The sequence below is a fragment of the Pristiophorus japonicus genome, chromosome 2 (assembly GCF_044704955.1).
Source record: "Pristiophorus japonicus isolate sPriJap1 chromosome 2, sPriJap1.hap1, whole genome shotgun sequence".
In the NCBI taxonomy this organism is placed as follows: Eukaryota; Metazoa; Chordata; class Chondrichthyes; family Pristiophoridae; genus Pristiophorus; species Pristiophorus japonicus.
The window spans coordinates 151,898,012-151,923,332 of NC_091978.1; the positions used below are offsets into that span (position 1 = coordinate 151,898,012).

The 25,321-nt window shown below is 40.7% G+C and overlaps 1 protein-coding gene across 2 annotated transcripts; it reads right to left on the bottom strand.

Moving 5' to 3' along the window:
- Positions 1-311: 311 nt before the first annotated feature.
- Positions 312-21,920, bottom strand: tmem165 (transmembrane protein 165). Of its 2 annotated transcripts, none has more exons than XM_070869974.1 (6): positions 21,676-21,920; positions 18,321-18,546; positions 13,485-13,660; positions 7,468-7,647; positions 3,487-3,592; positions 312-1,657 (listed from the first exon to the last, which is right to left on the bottom strand). In XM_070869974.1, the coding sequence occupies exons 1-6, from the start codon at positions 21,805-21,807 to the stop codon at positions 1,581-1,583; spliced, it is 897 nt and encodes a 298-aa protein (XP_070726075.1). In that variant the 5' UTR covers positions 21,808-21,920; the 3' UTR covers positions 312-1,580. The 2 variants fall into 2 exon arrangements, 1 of the variants encoding a protein (XP_070726075.1); XR_011588885.1 differs by lacking the exon at positions 312-1,657 and adding an exon at positions 6,167-6,333 and having other exon boundaries at positions 3,507-3,592.
- Between the last annotated feature and the right edge of the window lie 3,401 nt (positions 21,921-25,321).

Sequence of the window (25,321 nt, forward strand, 5' to 3'; positions counted from 1 at the left end):
GTGAATACAAAAGTTTAACACTTCAAATCCTCAAAGCAAAACAAACCAACTTGAAGGTAATGAGGGCCATAAACTGGGTACTTCTGTTGGCTGAACATATGAATGTTAAAAAACATGTAATATGTTTTTGATACTTACATAATTGCCACTACTGTTCACATAATTTAACAGTAGACCTGTCTTGCAAGATAATTTTAGTCTTATAATGGTAACTGAATAGCTGTTAACCATTTTAAGCAACTGCAGTGTTATAAAGTCCTCATTTAACTAAAATCAGAAGATAACTATGGGGTAAAATCATCATGATGCCATTTCTTGTATTCATTAATTTTATTACTCACATTTTCAAGGCTGCTCCTGCTTTCAGATGGATTGGGAGATGGTGAGTTTTTGCTAATTAGTATAATTCAGAAACCTCATCTCAGAACAATACTAAGAAATGATTATGCATCAATGCATCCATTTATCCTTATTCCACCCCAAGGAGTCTGCTCCGTTTTACGGACATAACCGTAAACAGGCAAGAGGCCACTGTGGAGTTCTGGAAGTGTGAATTTAAATGCTAACTTAAATACTAAAAGTTGCAGCAACTAACTGGGACAAACATACCATTCACTGTAATCTGTACTGAGCGCTTTATCAATTGCAGTACCAAAACATTTTGTGTTTGACATTCCTTCTGCAGCTCTTCAGGATTACAAGTTAATTTGTAATTCTAACTACCAGAAACAGTCACTACTTGCATTCTTGATCAATTCCCGTTATTTTTAAAAAGGTTAGAAGCCGACATACACCCAGTCTGATCAGAAACACAGGAAAAGTGGAAAGTAGCAGTTACAAACCTGTGCAGCTCAAATGTTAACAATCGAACAGCACTAATTTGCAAGATCAACATAAAAATCACAAACAACCACCTCACAAACCTAGTTATTACAATTATAAAACATAACTGATAATTATGGGTCAGTGCCACTAAAGTCTGTTACTCTTTTAAACTTGCCCCAATATTATCTGCTCATTTGATGACTCATCACCAGCCATGTAGGATTACTAAAAAAAAAGCTAGTTAACAAATCTGCATTGCTTGATGTCAATGATCCCTTCAAGTAATGCAATGGAGGCTCATGAAACAGTGTACTAAACAAAGTAATTAAAAGGACTGCACTATAAAGAAAATGCTGAGAAACATTTTCTTTAGAGAGAGTATTGTAATAAAATTTTACTTCATTTTTAAAGTTTAGATTCCCATTATGAAAAGCGTTCTTTTAATGCTGGAGCTCTCCATCAAAGTTACTTCCAAACTCTGATATGTTGTATTTAATGTTTATGCTAACAGTGAGTGATAAATGGTGAGGAACCTACTTAATGAAATATTTATACAGCAAATGAAACCTACAGTGTGGTTGTTTGGGTTCAAAAACTCAAGACTCCCTTCAGAATCTAAAATACATGTAAACTGTACAGGAGGCAGAGGTCTACATCAAGTCCTCTGTAGTTTGCAGTTACATTGTACATTTATAAACATAGCAATGAGAGTTGGAAATGGGCAATGCTGGTCGTCATTCCCGCAAACATTCTTGTTAAAACCCGCTGTCTGGGCTGATGAACAAGGCGGATAGTGCAAATGCCAAGAAAACTATTCCACCAATGATGGTCACTGAAAACAAACAAAAAAATTAAATCAAATATTTTTATAAAATTAATAAATCTAGACTTCCTCTGCATTATGTAATCTACAAAACTGGCAAATCAATTTTTTTTCTTTTAAAACCTATGAAACTAGGACAAGCCCCATCACAAACATATTCTTTAATCTACATTGCTTAGTCCATGAGAAAGTATATAATTTTCTTGCAACAGCATCTGCTGCTTATATGGGCATCCCAGTGAGTAGGTCTTTCCCTTTCATCGACATAGAAGTTTAAAGCACAAATGGAGGCCATACAGTCCATCATGTCTGTACTGGCTCTTTGCTAATCCTAAACTAATCATGCTGCCTTGTTCTCTTCACAAACTTGTATTTTGTTCTGTTCAAATATTTATCCATCTTTTCCTCGGCCACAAAACTTTGCAGAAAGAAATTTCCCCTAATCGCTCTGTACATATGCAGTGATTAATTTAAAATTGATGACCCCACATTATGGATTCCTCAACTTGAGGAAATAATCTCCCTCTATTCAACCCATCAAAAACTTCAACTTTAAAAAGCGTTATCAAATCTCCTCTTAGCCTTCTCTGCTCCACTAGAAATAATCCCAGTATTTCCTCAAAGCATTTTCCATTCCTGACTAATTCTACATTGAATGCTCTCTATGGCTTTAATGTCCTTTGTAGAATGGTAGATCCAAAACTGCACACAGTAGTCGAACTATGGTCTAATCAATGTTTTGTAAAAATAGATCATACTTTGTGCCCCCATTTATAAAACTCAAAGTATTTTTGGCTCTTTCTTTATGACTTCATCTACCCACATTAAGAATTATGCATTTAAACTCTTAAATTTCCATTTATCCACATCCTTCAGCATTTTCCCAAGTGTATACTTATTCGTTTTTCTCCCAAAATGTATTAGTTCATAATACTCTGCATTAAATTGCATCCAACACTTGTCTACCCATTCTGCTAGCTCGTATATGTTCTCCTGCAATCTTTTACAGTAGACTTCAGTTTACCAAATCCCATACTCTTACATCACCAGCAAATTTTGAGAACATGCTCCCTATGGCCAAGTCCACATGCTATATAAACTGTATTTTTAATATTCCCTTAGCATCTGATTTTAGAAAAAAAAGTGAAAGAGGTAGATTAGACATTTGGTTTCAGGTCATGAGATATAATGTATTTTTCTACAAGTTACTAGAAATTATGTACAAATATGAATAAATTCTGGTAATCAATATGTCAGTGCTAGACCACATACCACCATAGAACCATAGAAATTTACTGCACAGAAGGAGGCCATTGTGTCCGTGCCGACTGACCAAGAGCTATCCAGCCTAATCCCACTTCCTAGCTATTGGTCTGTAGTCCTGTAACTTACGGCACTTTAAGTGCACATCCAAGTATTTTTAAAATGTGGTGAGGGTTTCTACCTCTACCACCCTTTCAGGCAGTGAGGTCTAGACCTCCAACCACTCGGTGAATAAATCTCCCTTCATATCTCCTCTAAACCTCTCCCCAATTACTTTAAACCAATGTGGACGTGTGCCTAATACACACAAGCAAGTGCTGTGCTGCCTTAAGTGTTTCTTTCACAAGAGCACTGGTTTGGTCTTTGCTACATGTTCAGACGGTGCACTCCATACTTGCCAAATATGGCTCTTATTTTGTCTATGGCAGCCATATCCCATTTGACCAGTTACAGCTTAACATTTAGTTCCCACCTCCCTCAGAATGAAGAGAAAAGGAGAGGAATTCAGTCCAGTATTATTTTGACAATTTAAATCAGTAATTTTATTTATTAACAAAACTTGTCTTAATACTTACCAGTTCTAACAGAGATCTTTTGGGCAACCATCCTTCCTCCAATAACTGCCAATCCAGTACAAAGGCAGTGGCCCAGTGTTCCACCTACAGCTACACCAAAGGGGTCCTGCAGAAAAAGTGCACCATTAGAGCATCAATATATAGTTTCACTGAATTCCTGAGTTAGGTTGCTAATCAACATACAAAATATTTCTTGTTGAATCCATCACTCATCTTTCACACACGATAAAAAATACCTTGCAAAATAATTTGTATGGTGTTGCTCAATGGTTCAGCTGGTTAAGGCAATGCGAACTGCTATGGGGTAACTACATTTGGCTCCAATATTCCTGAGTCAAGGGGAACTGAAGTAGGGTTCATGCTCCTAATTGCAATCTGGTGTATAAAAAATGCACGATTCGAGGACAAGGCCAAGTTTGGCTTTGATGCCCTCTATAAATTAAAACTGGGGGCCGGGGGGGGGGGGGGGGGAAAGAGAGAGAGAGGGGAGAAACGGGTAGAAAAGTTAAGAAAAAATGTCGTCAAAGTGCAATGTGAGAAATTCTTCTGCCCACCAATCACATTGGTCCATGTCGATATAGGATCTGTTGTTTCGGAATGGGTATCTTCGTGTATATTTCTGTGAAAATGTTCAACTGTTGAAACTATTTTGTTGGCTTGTATTAAATTTCAGTAGACTAGGAGTCAAAGGAATCGTTTAAGAAAAAAAATTACTTGTACCATCTACAAGATGCACTGCAGCAACTTGCCCAGGCTTCTTCGACAGCACCTCCCAAAGTCACCACCTCTACCACTTAGAAGGATATGAACAGCAGGTGCATTGGAACACCTCCACCTCCAAATCATAAACCACCCTGATTTGGGAGTATATCATTGTTCCTTCATCGTCACTGGGTCAAAATCCTGGAACCCCCTTCGCCAACAGCACTGTGGGAGCACCTTCACTACACGGACAGCAGCAAGTTAAAGCGGCGGCTCATCACCACCTTCTCAAGACATTTAGGGATGGGTAAACAATGCTGCCTTGCCAGCAAAGCCCACATTCCGTGAATTAAAAAGTGAGTATACAATTCTTGTCAATAATCTTTCGAAGATAAAGGAAATTCTAAAAATCAGACTTTAAGGCAGACTAAAACAGGAACTTTATCCTTGAGGACTACTACTTATTGGAGCAAGTTTGGCATTTGCCAAAGAGGCGGAGAAAATCTTAACTAACTTCCAACATTTATACCTTTATCGAGATTCTTCTACTCTATGCTAATTATACGTAATTTTCAAGATCAACCCACTTTAGCAAAATTCCATAGAAGATGTGCAAATTGGAAACTGGGTTTGGTGAACATGGGCATTTCCTCGTCTCCATGTACGGATAATAGAATAGGTGTTTTGTTAACAATATTCAAATGAAATCAGCAATTTCAGATTCTATAGGAAGACAAGGTAAATCATAGATGATTTAAGATCATGAAAAGTGCTCAAGGATTATAAAGGTATGGGCCTAGAAATGGGAACCTTTAGCACCAGCTGTTAAGGCTAGTTTTGAAGAAAAAATGGCAGCCATCTTGCTTCCACCACAGTACTCAACGGCTACCATATCGGGCAGGTCTGCAGTGCTGCTGTTGCCTGCGCTCGCCGCAAGTATTTTAATTAGGAGTGTGATGGCAATCACCGCACAACGGCGAATTGACGCATGCGCAGCAATTTTGGATATCACCGCTCCTCTTAACGCCCTCTCTAAAGCACGCCCATACGTGCAGCCGTTGACAGCACGTAGAGCCAGGAGAAAGCAGCAGAGCGCTACAGATTTTCGCCAAGGTCTACAAAAATTCTGCAGAGTCCAATCCAGTGAGATGGCTCATGGTGATTGCTGCAGAATTCTGCAGAGTCCAATCCAGTGAGATGGCTCATGGTGATTGCTGCAGAAACCTATCAGCAGATTGAATGCCTGTTCTATACACTTCAGATGCCTGCACTCAACCCAAACAGATCAGAGAGTTCTGGCATGTAATGTGTACAGAACAGCATTATGGTTATAAACAGTATAGGGGACAGTCTACTGTCACTTGCAGTTGTGTCAGTAAAGTGGAAATGAAATATTTGGGATTTGTAAATGTTTACTGTTATTGTTACAAATGTCCATATTGAATATGCATCCTGTTCCTCTGAAGGTGGTGTGTGCTTATTAGTTTTTCCAATGAAAGGAGACCCAATGACTTTTTGCTATTTCTGAAGGAATTTGTACATCTGCATTTACTCTTATTAATATTCAGAGGATCCAGTAAACTTCTCACATCTCTATTCAGGGAAGAATCATGGATCACCTATGCCAGCTCTGACATGCAGTACTGCAAACAAATCTCCCAATTTCAGTACACGATTGTCCTTTCATAATTCTTATTCTGGGTACTTTCTAGAGAGATATACTGTTAAAAAGAATTACTGAAAAGCCTCTAATCACAAAGCTTATTCACTATGTATGCACATTAAAAGAATAGGTTTGTATTCTAGGGAGTAGAATCAGAAATAATGGTTGCATTCTTTAAAATATAACAGGTTAGTCTATTTTTAAGCTTTCATTTATCTTGCATACACTTTGTTAACCGAGAAGCATAACTGGAAACATAGCAGTTCACTAAGAAATCACGATCGGAGACCACCACACACATCCTTTAGACCCAACCTTCAACCTCCTGCTGATTGTACTGCTGGAAAGAGCGCATTGCACGGGAGCTTCTGTGAGGATTTAGTTCAAAGCCATTGCCTGGGCTCTCTTTGCGGGCGGCTGTTAACCTTGGCTTGCGATGACACCGCCCGTTTTCAGGCTTATCCGAATTTCTCAGCCATAGCCTTTGAATAAATATTTTTTTGGTTCAGCAAGATGTCTGATATGCGCTGAAACCTTCATCATACTAGAGTCTCCGAATAAAACTACTGGGAAATCCACATAACTGGAGTATCCTTCTCTTCTCTTTCTTCTCCCCCCCGCCCCCCTCCCCCAGTAACAACATCCGAGACTAAAGAGCTCAACTTAAGGTTGACCAAGTGCCAAGAATTAAGAACCCCTGGGTGTATATAAAATTTTGCTGAACTTTAATCAGTTAAAACCCCACAGCTACTCGCACAAGGCATAGATGAACTTTCCACTGCTTGTTCAACTAGGACAACCCTACATGCTTGACCATTGACTTGGCAAGATAATCAGGAGCCAAGTGAGAAGAATCCCTATGCCCCAGTAACAGTTCGACTTCCCCCATCAACTTGCCGAAGCTGACTTGTCAATCAGCAACTGAACCTCCGAGTACTGCAGACCTGCCTGACTTGGGCATCAGATTACTGAGTCTGCCATAGAGGATCAACTCGCTTCCAATCTTCACCAGGAGATGCGTCACCCTGGGACCAACTTGTCCCCAATGAGATCCCATTTGCCTACCTTCAAAGGAGGATATCTTCCAATTGGTCATGAGACAATTGATGAGCATGTATTGTGTATGCAAACCAAATTTATGGATTGAATGTCTTTCTCCACTGATGGAAAGGCATTAAGTGAAATGAATTCTAATAGTCTCAATCCAGCTCCTAGTGGTACAAATACCCCTACAATTCAGCACAAGTTAGCACCACATTCGCTCCCTCACTTAAAGGCCCACAAGTATTGATTGTGTGGAAAATATGAGGGGCAACAATAAATCACACCTGCACAGTTTGACAAGTGTCCTTCTGTTCTCAGAGATCTCTGGCATTTTGGGGACAGAATACATGGAAATTTACTAGATATCTAAACTTACTCAATTCGTAACCCACACCCTCAGTGTTCAACTGAGTCAGAACAGTGTTTTAAATCTAGAGTACAATCATTCCTCATCTTGAAAGGCAAAAATTCAACCAACCCATTCTTCCCCCTCCTCTCCAAAAAAACCCCGCAAGAATCTAGATTAATGAATTTTCCAAGCGAAAGTGAAAATGAAAAGCTGAAAAACTCACCTCCCTAGCAGCTAATACAATCGTAGTTAGTTGTGACCGATCACCCCACTCTGCCAAAAACGTGAGGGTAAATGCCTGAATGAAAACTGGAGAAATACAATGCATTCGCCTCTTTTGTGGCAGTGTTGATGATCCCGACTCAATATCCTGCGGACCATTTGCCACTTTTGATCGCTGAAGCTTTAATATGAGAGAGAATATTTTAATAAAACACAAAATAAATTTAAGCTAGATAAGAGTATTTTTAAGGTTTCAAACAGTAACTAAAACCAGTGGACCAACCATATCTGAAATTAGGAGGTATTAATTAATTCTAAAATGGTAAAATATATTTTGAGCTGCTTTTGATGAATAAGACATGAAATAGTTACCTTTTATTTGCTACTTTATTGTGCTCATATGATGCAATTAAACAGGAGAAAACAGACCATTGGCATCAAATCTGATTTGTTCTTCCAGGTTTTAGTTTAGTGCACTAGTAGCAGCTCATTGAAAAAAACACCATAGTGCAATGCTTCTATCCATTCAGAAATAAGAATATAAGAAACAGGAGCAGGAGTAGGCCATTTGGTCCCACGAACCTGTTCTGTCATTTAATAAGATCATGGCTGATCGGATCTTGGCCTCAGCTCCACTTCCCTGCCTGTTCCCCATAACCCTTCACTTCCTTATCATTCAAAAATCTGTATTTCCACCTTAAATATATTCAATGCAGTTCTCTGGGGCCGAGAATTCCACAGATTTACAACCCTTAGGAGAAATTCCTCCTCATCTCAGTTTTAAATGCCCAACCTACTCAACTTTTCTTCAGAAGTCAACTCCTTCATCTCAGGAATCAACCGAGTAAACCTTCTCTGAACTGCCTCCAATGCAAGTATATCCCTCCTTAAATGAGACCAAAACTGTACACAATACTCTGTACAGTTGGAGCAGGACTGCTCTGCTTTTATGCTCCATCCCCCTTGCAATAAAGACCAACATTCCATTTGCCTTCCTGATTACTTGCTGTAGCTGCATATTAACTATGTTTCATGCACAATGACCCCCAGGTCCCTCTGTACTGTGGCATTTTGTAATTTCTCTCCATTTAAATAATAATTTGCTTTTTTTATTTTTCCTGCCAAAGTGGATAACTTCACACTTTCCCATCTGCCAAATCTTTTCCCACTCACTTAGCCTGTCTATATCTCTTTGCAGATTTTGTGTCCTCACAACTTGCTTTCCCATCATCTTTGTATCATCAGCAAACTTGGCTACGTTACACTCATTCCCTTCATCCAAGTCATTAATATAGATTGTAAATAGTTGAGGCCCCAGCACTGAGGCACCCCACTATTTACCGTTTGCCAATCGGAAAATGACCCATTTATCCCAACTCCCTGTTTTCTGTTAGTTAGCCAATCCTCTATCCATGCTAATATATTACCCGCAACCCTGTGAACTTTTATCTTGTGCAGTAATCTTTTATGTGGCACCTTATCGATTGCCTTCTGGAAATCCAAATACACTACATCCACTGGGTCCCCCTTATCCACCCTGCTTGTTGCATCCTCAAAGAACTCCAACAAATTTGTCAAACATGATTTCCCTTTCATAAAACCATGCTGACTCTGCTTTTCCAAATGTCCTCCTACTGCTTCCTTAATAATAGACTCCAGCATTTTCCCAACGACAGACATTAGGCTCACTGGTCTATAGTTTCCTGTTTTCTGTCTGCCTCCTTTTTTAAATTAGGGGCGTTGCATTTGCGGTTTTCCAATCTGCTGGGACCTCCCCAGAATCCAGGGAACTTTGGTAGATTACAACCAATGCATCCACTATCTCTGCAGCTACTTCTTTTAAGACCCTAGGATGCAAGCCATCAGGTCCAGGGGACTGGTCCACCTTTGGTCCCATTAGTTTACCGAGTACTTTTTCTTTAGTGATAGTTTTGACCCAATATACCAACATCTCAAATCTCAAACAAGCTGGGTCTCACAATGTGCCAGTTCTGACTTTCACAATGTCCAATAAACCTTTATGATTAAATAAGGCAATTAAATTTCCATTCAAGGACATTAAAAGTAATTGCCAAGTATAGTTTTCTGACCTGGCTGGGAATTTCCTTGGAGCTACCCTGACCTGGAACTTCGCCGGATGGATTTGGTTTCCACTGCACTTTCAGCAAAGTTACGATGGCTGAGCAAGGGAGACGGAGGACATCCCCGGCCAGATCTTCTACATACCAAACTTCTGATTTATTCCAGTAGGGCTATAAAGCCATTCTCATTTATGATTAGCTGGATACTTTCGCTCAGGAAAAATAATTTTACCAGCATTTCACTTTCAAAAAAAAAATGCTTCCTACAGCACGCTTGAAATGTAAAAAACTTAAAGTATACTTCAGATAGGCATCAATGTAGTACAAAATAGGGAAAATCTAAATCGTTGCCATTTATAAATTACTTTTAAATTAAATTCCCGTTGAAAAAATTGAGGAATCACTGTATTGTACAAATAAATGCACAAAAGCCAGAATATGATGTAGGTGTGATTAAGTAGTTGAGAGGTCAGTTACTTTAATTCAGTTCTGGGTCTTCTAAAAAGATATTTTAGTACATTTTCAAGTACTTTTGATAAATGGACTTTACGCCAAGTGAAACTACGAGGTACTTAATACTTGATATATCACCACAATCACATTCGCCCCCATTGCCTTTTTAGATGTTTTAAACTTTACCACAATGAATTTCAATTGCAGTCTCTACAACCATAAAACTACTTCCCACCTTTCCACTGTAGATTTCTCATGCATTGGAGTTTCAATCAAACTCACAATCTTCATCTGGCTATGCTACCACTGGGAACATTTGGTACTAATGCAAAGTGACAAGAGTAAGAATCTCATTCTATTCCCAGTATTGACATCACAACCTTTTAGAAGTGCTCCCATAAGGAATATCTATGTTTTCAATTCAGTAAAAAATGGGTAAATATGTTTGGCAGGAGAACCCAACCTGTGAGGACAGACCCTTGGCAATTCAGTCCTTAAAACCCAGGCAACATAGTTAAATCTATTAATGGTTAAAATATTTTAGAAATTTCTGGGCCTGGAGCTTTGGAAATAGCTGCTCTGAGTGCTGATGCTACATTGGTAATAAATCCTAAATAAGAACACCAAGATCTGTATTATATTCATTCTGGCGTCACTAATAAGGCCGGCAATTATTGTCCATTCCTAGTTGCTCTGAGGTCTTTGTCAATCTCTGCAATCCATGGGATGAAGGTACTCCCACAATGCTGTTAAAGTAGGGTGTTCCCAGGATTTTGACGCAGTGACGATGAAGGAGTGGCAATAGATGTCCAAGTCTCAATGGTGTATAACTTGGAAGTGATGGTGCTACCACCAGGCACTTGCTGCCCTTGTCCTGGTCCTCCTGGGTGGTAGAGATCACAGGTATGGGCGATGCTGCCAAGGAATTTGCTACAGTGTATCCTGTAGATTGTATACACTGTAGCTATGATATTCCAAAGGCAGATATTTAACTTTGGTTGAGATATATGCAAATCGATAGGAACAGAGATTTAAATGTTATGTAGGCTAGGCTGGAGGAGGCAAGAGAGGGGGATTAAGCTATAAAGGGATCTAAAGGATTAGAATGTTAAATTTGAGCCGTTGTGGGGACTGGGCCAATGTCGCTCAGCAAGCACTGGAGTGATGAATGAGCGGGACTTGGTGCAGGATAGAAAAGGAGCAGCAGAATTTTGGATAAGCCGAAGTTCACAAAGCCAAGAATGGGAGGCCAGTCAGAAGTGGACTGGAATAGTGAAATCTGGAGGTAAAAAAGGCACAGATGAGGGTTTCAGCCACAGACGGGGTGAGGTAGGGATGGAAGCAAGCAATATTATGGTGACATAAGCAGTTTTTGTGATGGAGAAATATGGGGTCAGCTTCTGGTAAAATAGGCTGTTTAGGTTTCTTATAATCTGGTTCAGGAAGGAGACTGGAATAGATGCAAAAGGTAGAGCTTGTGGCAGTGTTGAATATGATGCATTTTGTGTTCACAATCTTTAGCTGGGGAGCTCATCCAAGATTGGGTGTCAGGAGCAGTCTAATAGCATAGAAGCAGTGGAGGAGTTGAGAGGGGTGATGGAAAAATAGAACTGGTGTAGTCAATGTACGTGTGGAAGCTGACCTCATGTCTGCAGATGTTGTTGCTAAGGGCAAGGTTAGAAACGACACAAAAATGCAACAGAGTTAAGTTGATCAACCCTTTTTTTATTTTAGCTCCCCCTTCCCTGTAGGGTTTAATTCCTTATAGCTTTTACCGCCACAGTGCAGAATATACTTGTATTCTGTTCAGACAATTTGCTGAAAAGATTGCAGGCATTAGAATGGCACTCTCAGTGCTAGCAGATATGCTGCAAGACAAACACCTTGGTCTGCAATCCTAGCATGCTTAGCCCACAAATTATTGATGCAGAGCCCTCTAATGAACTTGTAATCAGGATTTTGTTTTGTTGTAGACTAATGAAGGATTTGGAATAAACATTCCTATATCAGCTCTCTGCCTCTTGAACCTTAAAGATTCCATTTAAGCTAAATTAGGCAACCATGTTAAAAAAACACACTTCCTTCTCTTTCACTCCTCTCCCCAACCACACCAAATAAAATCTTTCAAACTCTGGCCAAGAACCCATTAAGATTTTAGTCTGCAGTGTTTGGCAGCCATGGATAACTTTGAAAAATCTTTCTTTTGAAAAGACGATGGCTTATGGCTCATGACACACACACACACACACAAGAATGTTTTCTATAGTCTATAGACCATGCACCTTTTAAAATCAGTATTTTTAAAAAAATGCCAAAAGCCTTGGAATGCTTTTTACACATTGGTAGATTAGTGCTAGGCAACCACACTAAACTGCAGTCCTTCTTGAAACGTCACTGTATACACCAATTACAGTAAGATACATCTGTACATCCATCATATCCTCAACATACATTACTCCAGAAATAATTGAGATTATCTCTAGGCTATTGTCGAATGTAGACTGAATTTTAATAAGATAACTACCACGTTACTTAAAAACTAAAGACAACACAGAAAAGCAAACATAAACTAAACTGAAAGTAAACTTTCCAATACATCAAATGCACCCATTTTGTTTTCAATATTTGTTGGAGTGAACCTGGATTATTTGTCATAACAGAAATTGGAGGATGAATTAAGAATCCTATAATTTTACTTCCCACATAATCAAGAATATTTAATATCTGAAGTACATAATTCCATTTTTTGTGCACCACTTTGATGGCAAATGGTTAACGTGATAAATCTTTTACCCGAGTAAATTCATTCCATAAACTCCTGTACACTTAACTGAGGGGAGCCAACATATAATGTCTGTTCACTTGAATACTCGCAGCCATGACTCCCATTGGTATTATGGTTCTGATACCCCTACTCCTGTTGGGGATTTGCTTCCAGGATGCCAACTCCATATTTCTGAAATGTTTCTCTAATCAAGGTTCCACTGTACCTTGTCATTTTTAATTAATAGGGCCATAGCAGAGATAGAGCTAAACCAAAAGTACTAATCCGCTGTCAAACATTATTTAAAATTAAACAATTAAGTATGTTACATACAAGAAACTCTGGAATAACTGCAAGTATCCTCTGCTTTTGTAGAAATCCTTAATTGAACAGCTCCTCCACAGAAATAAGGACATGGAACAAAAATAGGCAAAAGAAGTACTTTACATCACCTTTACCCATGAGTTGTGTACATTCTTAGTAGGCTTTAAGCTCATCAAAAACACACGTTGTCATGAAATTTACAACTAATGTTGAAAAACATTTTCGCAATTCAAAAAAGCTTGATTTTTCTTGACTTTCCTTTTACTATCTCCATTTCATTAAAGCAATGGCTGACATTCTACACGTGTGGAAACCCGTTAAGGAACAAACCAGATTGAGAATCAAAGTTACTGGCAAATAGTGGATTGTACCATCCGTGTCAGTAATCATACATACATCTTCATCTTTCTTTTTGATTTCTGCTTGCACTTCTTCTAGTTCCTCCTGACCTTCATCAGGACTCATCTTCAAGCCTTCCCAAAGCATCCTGAAGCCAAATATTGCAAATAGTGCAGTTGATACATAGTATGTATACTTCCGGGGGATTATTGTAGTAGCATAGCCAAAAAGAACTGCAAAAAAGAATGAAACAAGACCAATTTATTTCAAATCAATGATGTTTTATTTCTATCCTCCTCCCCCACCCCCGCACAAGGATCATTTTGGTCACATCTGAAAACAGAACTTAATTCATAAAATTTTCAAGGGAACACTTCAGGGATTTTTCAAAAATATACTGCAATTCGTATCCTTCAAATTTGTCTACATTTAGATTTGTGTGTCAGATATATGGATGCGTTCAGGATAGTTTTAATTAAGAAACTGGCTGTGGCTTTTGATCCTTCCAACAAGCCAATTATTTGAGTGATGGGGATTTTTCTGAATTTGCTGACAATAGTTTAGAAATATGTGCTGAGTGGGAGCTATGCAAAATGAAACATGGTTTCTGCTGAACAAGGTGTGAGGCATGTCCAGTCCCTAAATGCATAAATGTATCAATTCAGATTTAACAGCCAAAAGCATGTCCTGGCAGAAATCCTGCAGTTAAGAACATACGAAATAGGAGCAGGAGTAGGACATACGGCCATTCGAGCCTGCTCCACCATTGAAGATCATGCCTGACCTTCTACCTCAACTCCACTTTCCCACCCTATCCCTTGATTCCCTTAGTGTCCAAAAATCTAGAGATCTCATTCTTGAGTATTTACAGCAGTTTACATCACAGCTCGATATCAGGTTAGGAGCAGAGTCTAATGGCCAGCTGACGTTATGGACACCACGATTCACGTTCAAGCGACACCGAAATGATAAACGATAAAAGAGGACAGAGTTAAGTTGACTTTGCCCATCCAGAGACTGTTTTCAAAAAAATTCCATTACAGCACTAGATCTCCAGGATGGAGGGAATGGTGAACCAGGAGGAAATTGATGAAGTTGGAGAATAAGAAAGGAGCTGTTACTCTATTGGGAGTCTATTAAAGACCAAATAGTGGAAAGGAGATAGGGGATAAGATATATAGATAAATTAAATATACATAAATAACAGGGCCATAATAATGGGCGACTTTATTTACCCAAAGACAGACTGGGATAGTAATGCATGCAGCAATGGGGGAAGGAGTTTCAACAATTTGTCTCGGGCTGCTTCCTGGATCAGTATATTTATGGTAGGGAATGAAGTGAGGCAAGTTGGAAATGAAAGGGTAAACATTATCTGGTACACAGCAATATTAGGTTCAATATAAAAACTGAAATGAGAAACTCTCAAAGATAAGGCCCTTGGTTGTAAAAGCAAACACATTTTAAGAAAAAAGGAACTAGTGCATAGATATTGGCAGATACAAAAGCAGACAAACAATGGAAAACTTTCAAACAGGAGATCATAAGGGTACAAACTATAATATTCGAACACATAGTATAGGGGTGCAGGAAAAGTTGAAGTTCCTTCAATGAGCTGAGAAACAAAAAATAAAATAAGACTTAAAGCAGCATATGGCAAATTTAAGGCAAATCCAAAAAATAGCCAAGTGTACAAAAAATAAAGGGGAAAGCAAAAAAATTTTTAGAATGACTAAGAGCATATGACAAAAGAATAGCAGGTAACAAAAGGAGATGGCAAGGGATTTGATAAATAAAAAGTAAAAGAATAGTTAAATGAAAGGGTAGGACTAATCAGAGACTAAAAGGGAAATGACATGTAGGATGAAGGAATGACAAGCAGTAAATAGTATTTTCCTCCATTTTCACAGGAGAGATGATAGTGGGAATGAAGAGTACAATAGGGTGTGAAACCATTAGATAAAATAACTATAGATAAGTAGTACTGAAAGGTGGAAATCAAAGTGAAAAAGGCACCAAGCCCTCATGACACATCCTAGAATATTGTGATATGTCACAGAAAAAAGCAGAGGCTCTGACTAGCATTTTTCAAACATCTTTGGATGAGGAAGCTGCCGGGGACTCGAGGGTTGCCAATGTAAAACTTTTGTGCAAGAAAGGAGAAAGGAATAATACAAGTAACTATAAACTAGTTTCCTGTATGGATTAGCTTCTAGAGCCCATACAAGATAAAATTACTCACTTAGAAAGATGTTAAGCAAGGATATCCAAACAGCAAATCATGTCTGACAAATTTAAGAGTTTATTGATGAATTAAGGAATGTATTTGTAAAGGAAACATAGAAGTTGCATTAGGGATTTTCAGAAATTATTTGTTAAGGTGCCATATTAAAAGGCTTGTTGATGACTTTATGGAACAAGCCATTAAATAGAATAGGGCAACAAATACAAAATTAAATGAAGGACAGAAAACAAGAGAGTAGTAACTAATGTATGGTTTTGGATTGGCGAGATGTCAACATTAGTGTCCCCCAGGGACGAGTGTTGGACCCATTGCGTGCACACACGCTAGTCAAACCAATGGAATTGCACACATGGAGTCAACACCAAGAGTAATCTTCAAATGATGCAGGGTTAGAGGCCAGGAGATAATTAGATCAGGGCACACAGATGTAATTCCATCCCCATTTTATCATACAACTGGTCCTATGTTTTAGTATTTCTATTATAAATACCTATGTGCATATTTATAAATGAAAACTGCTTATGCAAACTTGTTACATGGTAATTACACCCTCCAGGCAACAGTTGCACGGTATACATTGAAATCTATAATGGAAAGATGACAACGTGCACACAGACAAAATTTTAATATATATATTTATGATTTGGCTTTAAAGCTAGAGAGCACTATCAAAATATGCCGACTAAATAAGTAGCATGGTTAACTAAGAAATGCAAGTGACTTCAGGAGGATTATAAACAGCATGGATGAAAAGAGAGGAAATATACACACAAAATGATAAAACTTTAAAAATAACAGAAAAATACACAAATCTTAAAGAAGGACACGTTGATAAAGCGGTTAATAAAAATGTATGTGATCATAGGTTTTAGACACGGGGGAACAAGTATAAAAGAAAAATTAATGCTAAACCAATATAAATTATTTGATAGGCCAGTTAGAATAGTGTGTCCAGTTAAGAAGAATAGGCAAAGGATACAAGATGGATGAGAGATGTCAGTTATCGGTTGAGGCCAATATTGTTTTATTTTAAAAATCTAAATGTTTATTACCCATCACAATGGAGAAGTTTGATATTTCACAAATATAAAATGTGTTTTTCAGGGCTTGAATGGTTCTTCAGCAGTCAATACGCCGTTAAAACGACAATTACACCAATTCCAACAAGGCTTAACTTTGAATGGGGTGTTTAACAGCGATACTACAGCAGAAAAGCTTAAGTTTTCATCAGTTCAACTGGTATCACTGAGTGCCGGCTATGCGAGTTCCACAGCGAAGCCTGTGGTGGAGCAGGGAATGACTGACCACAACTTCAGGATTTCCACGTTCAGATGCACATGCGCTAAATCCTGAAGTTTCGGTCAGTTTCAGAGGGGTAATAATGGCGACGCTGACAGTTTCGCTGCCATTGACACCGCAACATCTGGGCCGTTATGTTATTCAGAGAAATTAATGCCTAAATAAATGCATTAGAGTTGGATTAAAGATTTCAACAATGGTATTTCAAATAGTGATTTATTAAATTGTCTATGGCAACATTGGCCCTAAAAATGCCCTGAAGGCAGTAAGAGGAATTTGCTCATGTCATCATCACCAGAGAATCATCTTCTGGCTTGCTATTCTTGAATTTTGCCTTTAAAACGGTCATTCTCTGGTGATCCAATTATACATTTTCATAAAGGCGACAGAATTAGGACCTTCATGGGCTCCAATGTCCTGAGGGAGGAAGGCAAATAACCAGAGGGAAAGCACTATGAAATTTCTCCAGGATATCAATCCATTATTGCTAGTTACATTCCAGAGATCTCCCAGACCCTCCCCAAGTTTCCAAGGCAGCCCCCCCCCCCCCCCTCCTCCTATAAATGTTCCCAGGCCAAAGCAACCTGCACCAGCAGCTAAATGGTGTTGGACACAGGATGAGAAAATGCTATTAGGGATAGCGATTTCAACCAAATGTTTCTGTGGTCGGATCCTCCTGGAGTTTGAGGCTTACACCGATGCCAAAGTGAAGAGTCGTGGCTTTGAAATCAGAGAGAAATTAGATAATTTTTGCAGCTCTGAGGTTTGGAGCTCTGAGCATGCCTCCATGTTTCCGAGAGAGGAATTGGAAAATGGGACATACACACAAGTGTGATAGGGGCATACAGATGGAGAAATGAAGCACAGACAAAAAGAGAGAAAGAACATGAAAGGTAGAGTGAGATATACCCAGGAAGGAGAGAGAGAGAGAAAAAGGAACAAAGTCAGAGAGTGAGATTAATACAGTATTGGGGGAGGCAAAGCAAAGGACAGGCTTACACAAATAAGGAAATGAGAAAAAGCTGGAGATAGAGACACAAAGACAAGTTGATAAGAAAAAGGGGGAAAAATACAAGGAATGCAAACAAACAGAAGATGGGGAAACAGGCAGCAGAGACAGTTGCAGCAAGATAAACACTTCCCCACCACCCCACACACAATTTTACCCGTGAGCAATGGCACAAGACTAACGATTCATAATTAATCTAGCTTCAAGATTGAGTGTACAGATTACATTCATGATCAAGTAAATTACATACCAGTTGTTTGACTTAATTCTTAACAATTTATACATTTCTGGCAAAAAGTACAATCAGAATACATTTTTTTTTTAATTTTAAGTCACCAACCAGACAGGCAGGTCATCAATCCCAAAGCCAGCATAGCTCCAGCAAGCACAATCAGACGATTGTAGCGCATGGCCATAATAGCTGCTATGAAAAATGTCTTGTCACCCAGCTCAGAGACGATAATGACCGATATGGAAGCAACAAAGGCGTGTATGAAACCCAGGTTTGTTTTGGTAACAGATTCATCGCTTACAACATTAGCCATAGGATGTGGTGATGGTATTTTCTGCATTAAAAGAAACAGTGATGAGCCTAATGTTACACAAGACAAAAACAAAGTTTTCAAAAACTCTCTCTCTCCCAGCCCCCATCCCTCCCTCCCTCCCTCCCTCCACCAGCCTTCATCTCTCTCTCTCTCTCTCTCTCTCTCTCTCTCTCTCTCTCTCTCGCCCCCTCTCCCCCAGCCTCTCAGCACCCCTCGCCCCCGCACGCTCTGCCCCCCCAGCCTAGCCCCCGCGCACTCACCGTCTCTCTTTTTCTCTGCCTCAGCCTCTCTCGCTCTTTCACTCCCTCAGTCAATATTTCCCAAAGTGCTTCAGAACAAAAGAATTACTTCTGAATTATATAACAAAGGTGATTACAAATAGCAGAATGCTTGCACACATCAAGAGTGGTAATCGAGTATTCTGTTTACACTTCACTTAAGGTGTAATGTAATTTTCGTGGAACTATTATAAATCATGGAAAATACATTTAATAGTGCGCACTCTGATCACTAAGCTGGTTTGACTTTTCATTTGGCTGCTATATTGAAAATTTCCAAGACAAATATTTAGCTTAAACATTTGCATCAGAGTTAATAATAACCCAGCTTCATGACTGAACACCATTTCAGAAACCTTTAAATATGAATTGAGTGAACTCTATTTCTCTCTAACCTACAAGCACCATGTCAGTGTTATTTTGTGCTGGTCGCTGTCAGTCAGTGTTTTTTCAACAGGCACAAAGCTTGCCGTTAACTTTGTGACTGCCTGACATAGAATCTCAGAAGTTGACAGCTCTCAAGGAGGCCATTTAGGCCCATCATGTCCATGCCGGCTGACAAAGAGCTATCCAGTCTAATTCCACTTTCCAGCTCTCAGTCCATAGCCCTGCAGGTTACAGCACTTCACGTGCATATCCAGGTACTTTTTAAATGTGGTCAGGGTTTCTGTCTCCATCACCCTTTTAGGCAGTGAGTTCCAGACACCCACCACCCTCTGGGTGAAAAAATGTCCTCTTAAATCCCTTCTAAACATCCTACCAATTACTTTAAATCAATGGCCCCTGGTTGTTGACCTCTATGGGAAATAGGTCTTTCCTATCCACCCTATCTAGGCCCCTCATAATTTTATACTCTTCAATCGGTCTCTCCTCAGTCTCCACTGTTCGAAAGAAAACCCCAGCCTATTCAATCTTTCCTCATAGCTAAAATTTCTCAGTCCAGGCAACATCCTCATAAGTCTCCTCTGTACCCTCTCTAATGCAATCACATCTTTCCTGTAATGTGGTGACCAGAACTGCATCCAGTACTCTAGCTGTAGCCTAACTAGTGTTTTATACAGTTCATCATAACCTCCCTGCTCTTGTATTCTATGTCTCGGCTAATAAAGGTAAGTATTCTGTATGCCATCTACCTGTCCTTCAAGGATCTGTGGACATGCACTCCTTGGTCCCTTTGTTCCACTGCACTTCTCAGTGTCCTACCATTTAATGTGTATTTCCTTGACTTTGTTAGCCCTCCCCAAAAGCATTATCTCATACTTGTCAGGATTGAACACCATTTGCCACATAGAATCATAGAAAATAGGTGCAGGAGTAGGCCATTCAACCCTTCGAGCCTGCACCGCCATTCAAAGAGTTCATGGCTGAACATGCAACTTCAGTACCCCATTCCTGCTTTCTCGCCATACCCCTTGATCCCACTGTTCTGCCCACCTGACCAGTTCATTGATATCTTCCTGCAGTCTACAGCTTTCATCTTCATCATCAACCACATGGCCAATTTTTGTATCATCTGCAAATTTTTTAATCATACTCCCTACCTTCAAGTCTAAATCATTAATATATACCACAAAAGCAAGGGACCTAGTACTGAGCCCTGCAGAACCCCACTGGAAACAGCTTTCCAGTCACAAAAACACCCATCGACCATTACCCTTTGCTTCCTGCCTGAGCCAAATTTGGATCCAACTTGCCACTTTGCTTTGGATCCCATGGGCTTTTACTTTTGTGACCAGTCTGCCATGTGGGACCTTATCAAAAGCCTTGCTAAAATCTAAATACACTACATCAAGTGCACTACCCTCATCGACCCTCCTCAAAAAAAAATCAATCAAGTTAGTCAGAGACGACCTTCCCTTAACAAATACATGCTGATTGTCCATGATTAATCCATGACTTTCTAAATGAAGATTTATCCTGACCCTCAATGTTTCCCAATAATTTTCCCACCATTGAGATTAGGCTGACTGGCGTGGTCCCTTTTTAAATAGTACAATGTTAGCAGTGCTCCAGCACCACACTTGTAGCAAGAGTCTCTGCTATTTCCTCTCTGGCTTCCCTTAACAGCCTCGGATACATTTCATACTGGCATGCAGATTTATCCACTTTCAAAGATGCTAAACCCCTTAATACTTCCTCGCTCACCAAATGTATTTCATCTATTATTTCACACACCTCCTCCCCAATTGCAACATCTGCATTGCCTCTCTCTTTGTGAAAACAGGCACAAAGTATTCATTAAGAGCTATACCCACGTCTTCCACCTCCACACACAGATTGCCTTTATGGTCGCGAATACGCCCTACTCTTTTTTTAATTATCTCTTGCTCTTAATGTATTTGAAAAAACATCTTTGGGTTTTCCTTACCAAAATTTTTCATGCTCTGTCTCTGCTTTCCCAATTACCTTTTTAATTTTACCCCGGCACTTTCTATAACCCTCCAGGGTTTCTGCAATGTTGAGCCCTTGGTTTCTGTCATAAGCCTCCCTGGACAGCTGGAGTTTTAACTATCCCAGGTTGTTGGCTTCAAGTCGAAACTCGGGAGACTGTCACTGTGGAGACCCAAGCAACACCGGGAAGAGGATCTGAAAGCAGATCCTTTGGGATTAATTAGAGATGGTAACCGGTCCGGGCTCCTGAACCTTCCCTCGATTCAAGACCACCCGGCTCCACGGCGCCTTCATATGAAGGTCGCAGCACCTGACTTCCCGGGCTCTCTCTGCCGCTTCCCCCAGGCGCTCTACCCTCCCTCCCTCCTCTCCTCCTCTCCTCCCGGACAGCCCCGGCTTTACCTCCTGTCCTCTCCTCTCCCCCTCTCCGAGGGCCCCGGCTTTACCTTTTTTCTCTCCCTCTCCCCTCGAGCGGCCCTACCTGTACTTCCGACTCTGCTTTGGCTGCTTTCTCCTCTTCTCGCACGCCGGCTACCGTCGCCGCCATGCAACAGAGACTCAACAAGAAAACCGCAGCGACACCCGCTGCCGACGGTCGGCACGGCGCAGACATGACCGCAGAGGGCGAGAAGGGGGCGACGCGAATGCCTAAAGAGGCCCAGGCCACGATGTTAACCTGTCTCTCCTCAGCGAGCCAGGGCGGCCATCGTGGTCCACCTCAGCCAAACTTCACAGCTCTTCCATCCCGCCCACACACCCGCTCCCGTGCACCCATTGGCTACTGCCTTGCCGTCCTCGCACATGATTGGATGGGCGCATGCCAGTCTTAGCCTAGCGAAGGTCATGTTTGGTTGTGACTTCCCTTGTGACGTACGTTCCAACCGGTCGGGAGGCATTTACAGGCAGTTGATATGTGCGCATGCGCCAGTCTAGATTTCCAGCTTACGCTGTATTTGGTTCGAGTTTCGAACTAGTTCTTCTGCGCATGAGCAGCAACCTTATTGCTGAGGTCATTTGATGATGAGTCTTAACAGTAGTTTAATCTGGAAATCTAAACCTGAAGAGTATTCCTGTACAGCATTATCGTTCTCAAGAAGGATCCTTGACCCTTGATGTTGCAAATTAACACACCATCCCCGACTTTCCTTTCCAAAGTCTCCTCAAACATATTGTCGGCTTTCAAATCTAAGCTGACAGTTCTCTCCTCGTATAATAAAAACAGAAAATGCTGTAAATACTCAGCCGATCAGGCAGCATTTGTGGAGAGAGAAACAGAGTTCAACTTGTCAGAACTGGAAAAAGAGGAGAATTTCCTGGAGTGTATTAGGGATGGTTTTCTCGACCAATATGTCGAGAACCAACTAGAGAGCTGGCCATCCGAGACTGGGTGATGTGTAATGAGAAGGGACTAATTAGCAATCTTGTTGCGCGAGGCCCCTTGGGGAAGAGTGACTATAATATGGTAGAATTCTTTATTAAGATGGAGAGTGACACAGTTAATTCGGAAACTAGGGTCCTGAACTTAAGGAAAGGTAACTTCAATGGTATGAGGCATGAACTGGCTAGAATAGACTGGCAAAGGATACTTAAAGGGTTGACGGTGGATAAGCAATGGCAAACATTTAAAGATCACATGGATGAACTTCAGCAATTGTACATCCCTGTCTGGAGTAAAAATAACACGGGGAAAGTGGCTCAACCATGGCTAACAAGGGAAATTAAGGATAGTGTTAAAACCAAGGAAGAGGAATATAAATTGGCTAGAAAAAGCAACAAATCTGAGGACTGGGAGAAATTTAGAATTCAACAAAGGAGGACTAAGGGTTTAATTAAGAGGGGGAAAATAGAGTACGAGAGGAAGCTCGCAGGGAACATAAAAACTGACTGCAAAAGCTTCTATAAATATGTGAAGAGAAAAAGATTAGTGAAGACAAATGTAGGTCCCTTGCAGTCAGATTCAGGAGAATTTATAATGGTGAACAAAGAAATGGCAGACTAATTGAATAAATACTTCGGTTTTGTCTTCATGAAGGAAAACACAAATAACCTTCCGAATGTACTAGGGGACAATGGGTCCAGTGAGAAGGAGGAACTGAAGGATATCCTTATTAGGCGGGAAATTGTGTTAGGGAAATTGATGGGATTGAAGCCCAATAAATCCCCGGGGCCTGACAATCTGTATCCCAGAGTACTTAAGGAAATGGCCGTAGAAATAGTGGATGCATTGGTGATCATTTTCCAACAGTCTATTGACTCTGGATCAGTTCCTATGGATTGGAGGGTAGCCAATGTAACACCACTTTTTTAAAAAGGAGGGAGAGAGAAAACAGGTATTTATAGACCGGTTAGCCTGACATCAACAGTGGGAAAAATGTTGGAATCAATCATTAAGGATGAAATAGCAGCGCATTTGGAAAGCAGTGACAGGATCGGTCCAAGTCAGCATGGATTTATGAAACGGAAATCATGCTTGACGAATCTTCTGGAATTTTTTGAGGATGTAACTAGCAGAGTGGACAAGGGAGAACCAGTGGATGTGGTGTATTTGGAATTTCAAAAGGCTTTTGACAAGGTCCCGCACAAGAGATTGGTGTGCAAAATCAAAGCGCGTGGTATTTAGAATAATGTACTGACGTGGATAGAGAACTGGTTGGCAGACAGGAAGCAGAGAGTCGGGATAAACGGGTCCTTTTCAGAATGGCAGGCAATGACTAGCGGAGTGCCGCAGGGCTCAGTGCTGGGCCCCAGCTCTTTACAATATACATTAGATGAAGGAATTGAGTGTAATATCTCCAAGTTTGCAGATGACACTAAACTGGGTGGCGGTGTGAGCTGTGAGGAGGATGCTAAGAGGCTGCAGGGTGACTTGGACAGGTTAGGTGAGTGGGCAAATGCATGGCAGATGCAGTATAATGTGCATAAATGAGATTATCCATTTTGGGGGCAAAAACACAAAGGCAGAATATTATCTGAATGGCGGCAGATTAAGAAAAGGGGAGGTGCAATGAGACCTGGATGTCATGGTTCATCAGTCATTGAAAGTTGGCATGCAGGTACAGCAGGCGGTGAAGAAGGCAAATGGTGTGTTGGCCTTCATAGCTAGGGGATTTGAGTATAGGAGCAGGGAGGTCTTACTTCACTTGTACAGGGCCTTAGTGAGGCCTCACCTGGAATATTGTGTTCAGTTTTGGTCTCATAATCTGAGGAAGGACGTTCTTGCTATTGAGGGAGTGCAGCGAAGGTTCACCAGACTGATTCCAGGGATGGCTGGACTGTCATATGAGGAGAGACTAGACCAACTGGGCCTTTATTCACTGGAGTTTAGAAGGATGAGAGGGGATCTCATAGAAACATGTAAGATTCTGACGGGACTGGACAGGTTAAATACGGGAAGAATGTTCCCGATGTTGGGGAAGTCCAGAACCAGAGGACATAGTCTAAGGATAAGGGGTAAGCCACTTAGGACTGAGATGAAGAGAAACTTCTTCACTCAGAGAGTTGTTAACCTGTGGAATTCCCTGCCGCAGAGAGTTGTTGATGCCAGTTCATTGGATATATTCAAGAGGGAGTTAGATGTGGCCCTTACGGCTAAGGGGATCAAGGGGTATGGAGAGAAAGCAGGAAAGGGGTATTGAGGGAATGTTCAGCCATGATCTTATTGAATGGAGGTGCAGGCTCGAAGGGCCGAATGGTCTACTCCTGCACCTATTTTCTATGTTTCTATGTTTCTATGTAATAGGTTTTGAAGCAAGTGTAGGGGCTGGGGTGGAAAGATCATCATCATCATCATCATCATAGGCAGTCCCTTGGAACAGATGACAGATAGTCATTGAGGGAAGGAGTGGGTGGGACTGGTCTGTCGCACGCTCTTTCCACTGCCTGCGCTTGATTTCTGCATGCTCTTGGCAATGAGACTTGAGGTGCTCAGCGCCCTCTCAGATGCACTTTCTCCACTTAGGGCGGTCTTGGGCCAGGAACTCCCAGGTGTCAGTAGGGATGTCGCACTTTATCAGGGAGGCTTTGAGGGTGTTCTTGTAGCGTTTCCACTGCCCACCTTTGGCTCGTTTGCCGTGAAGGAGCTCTGAGTAGAGCACTTGCTTTGGGAGTCTCGTGTCTGGCATGCGGAC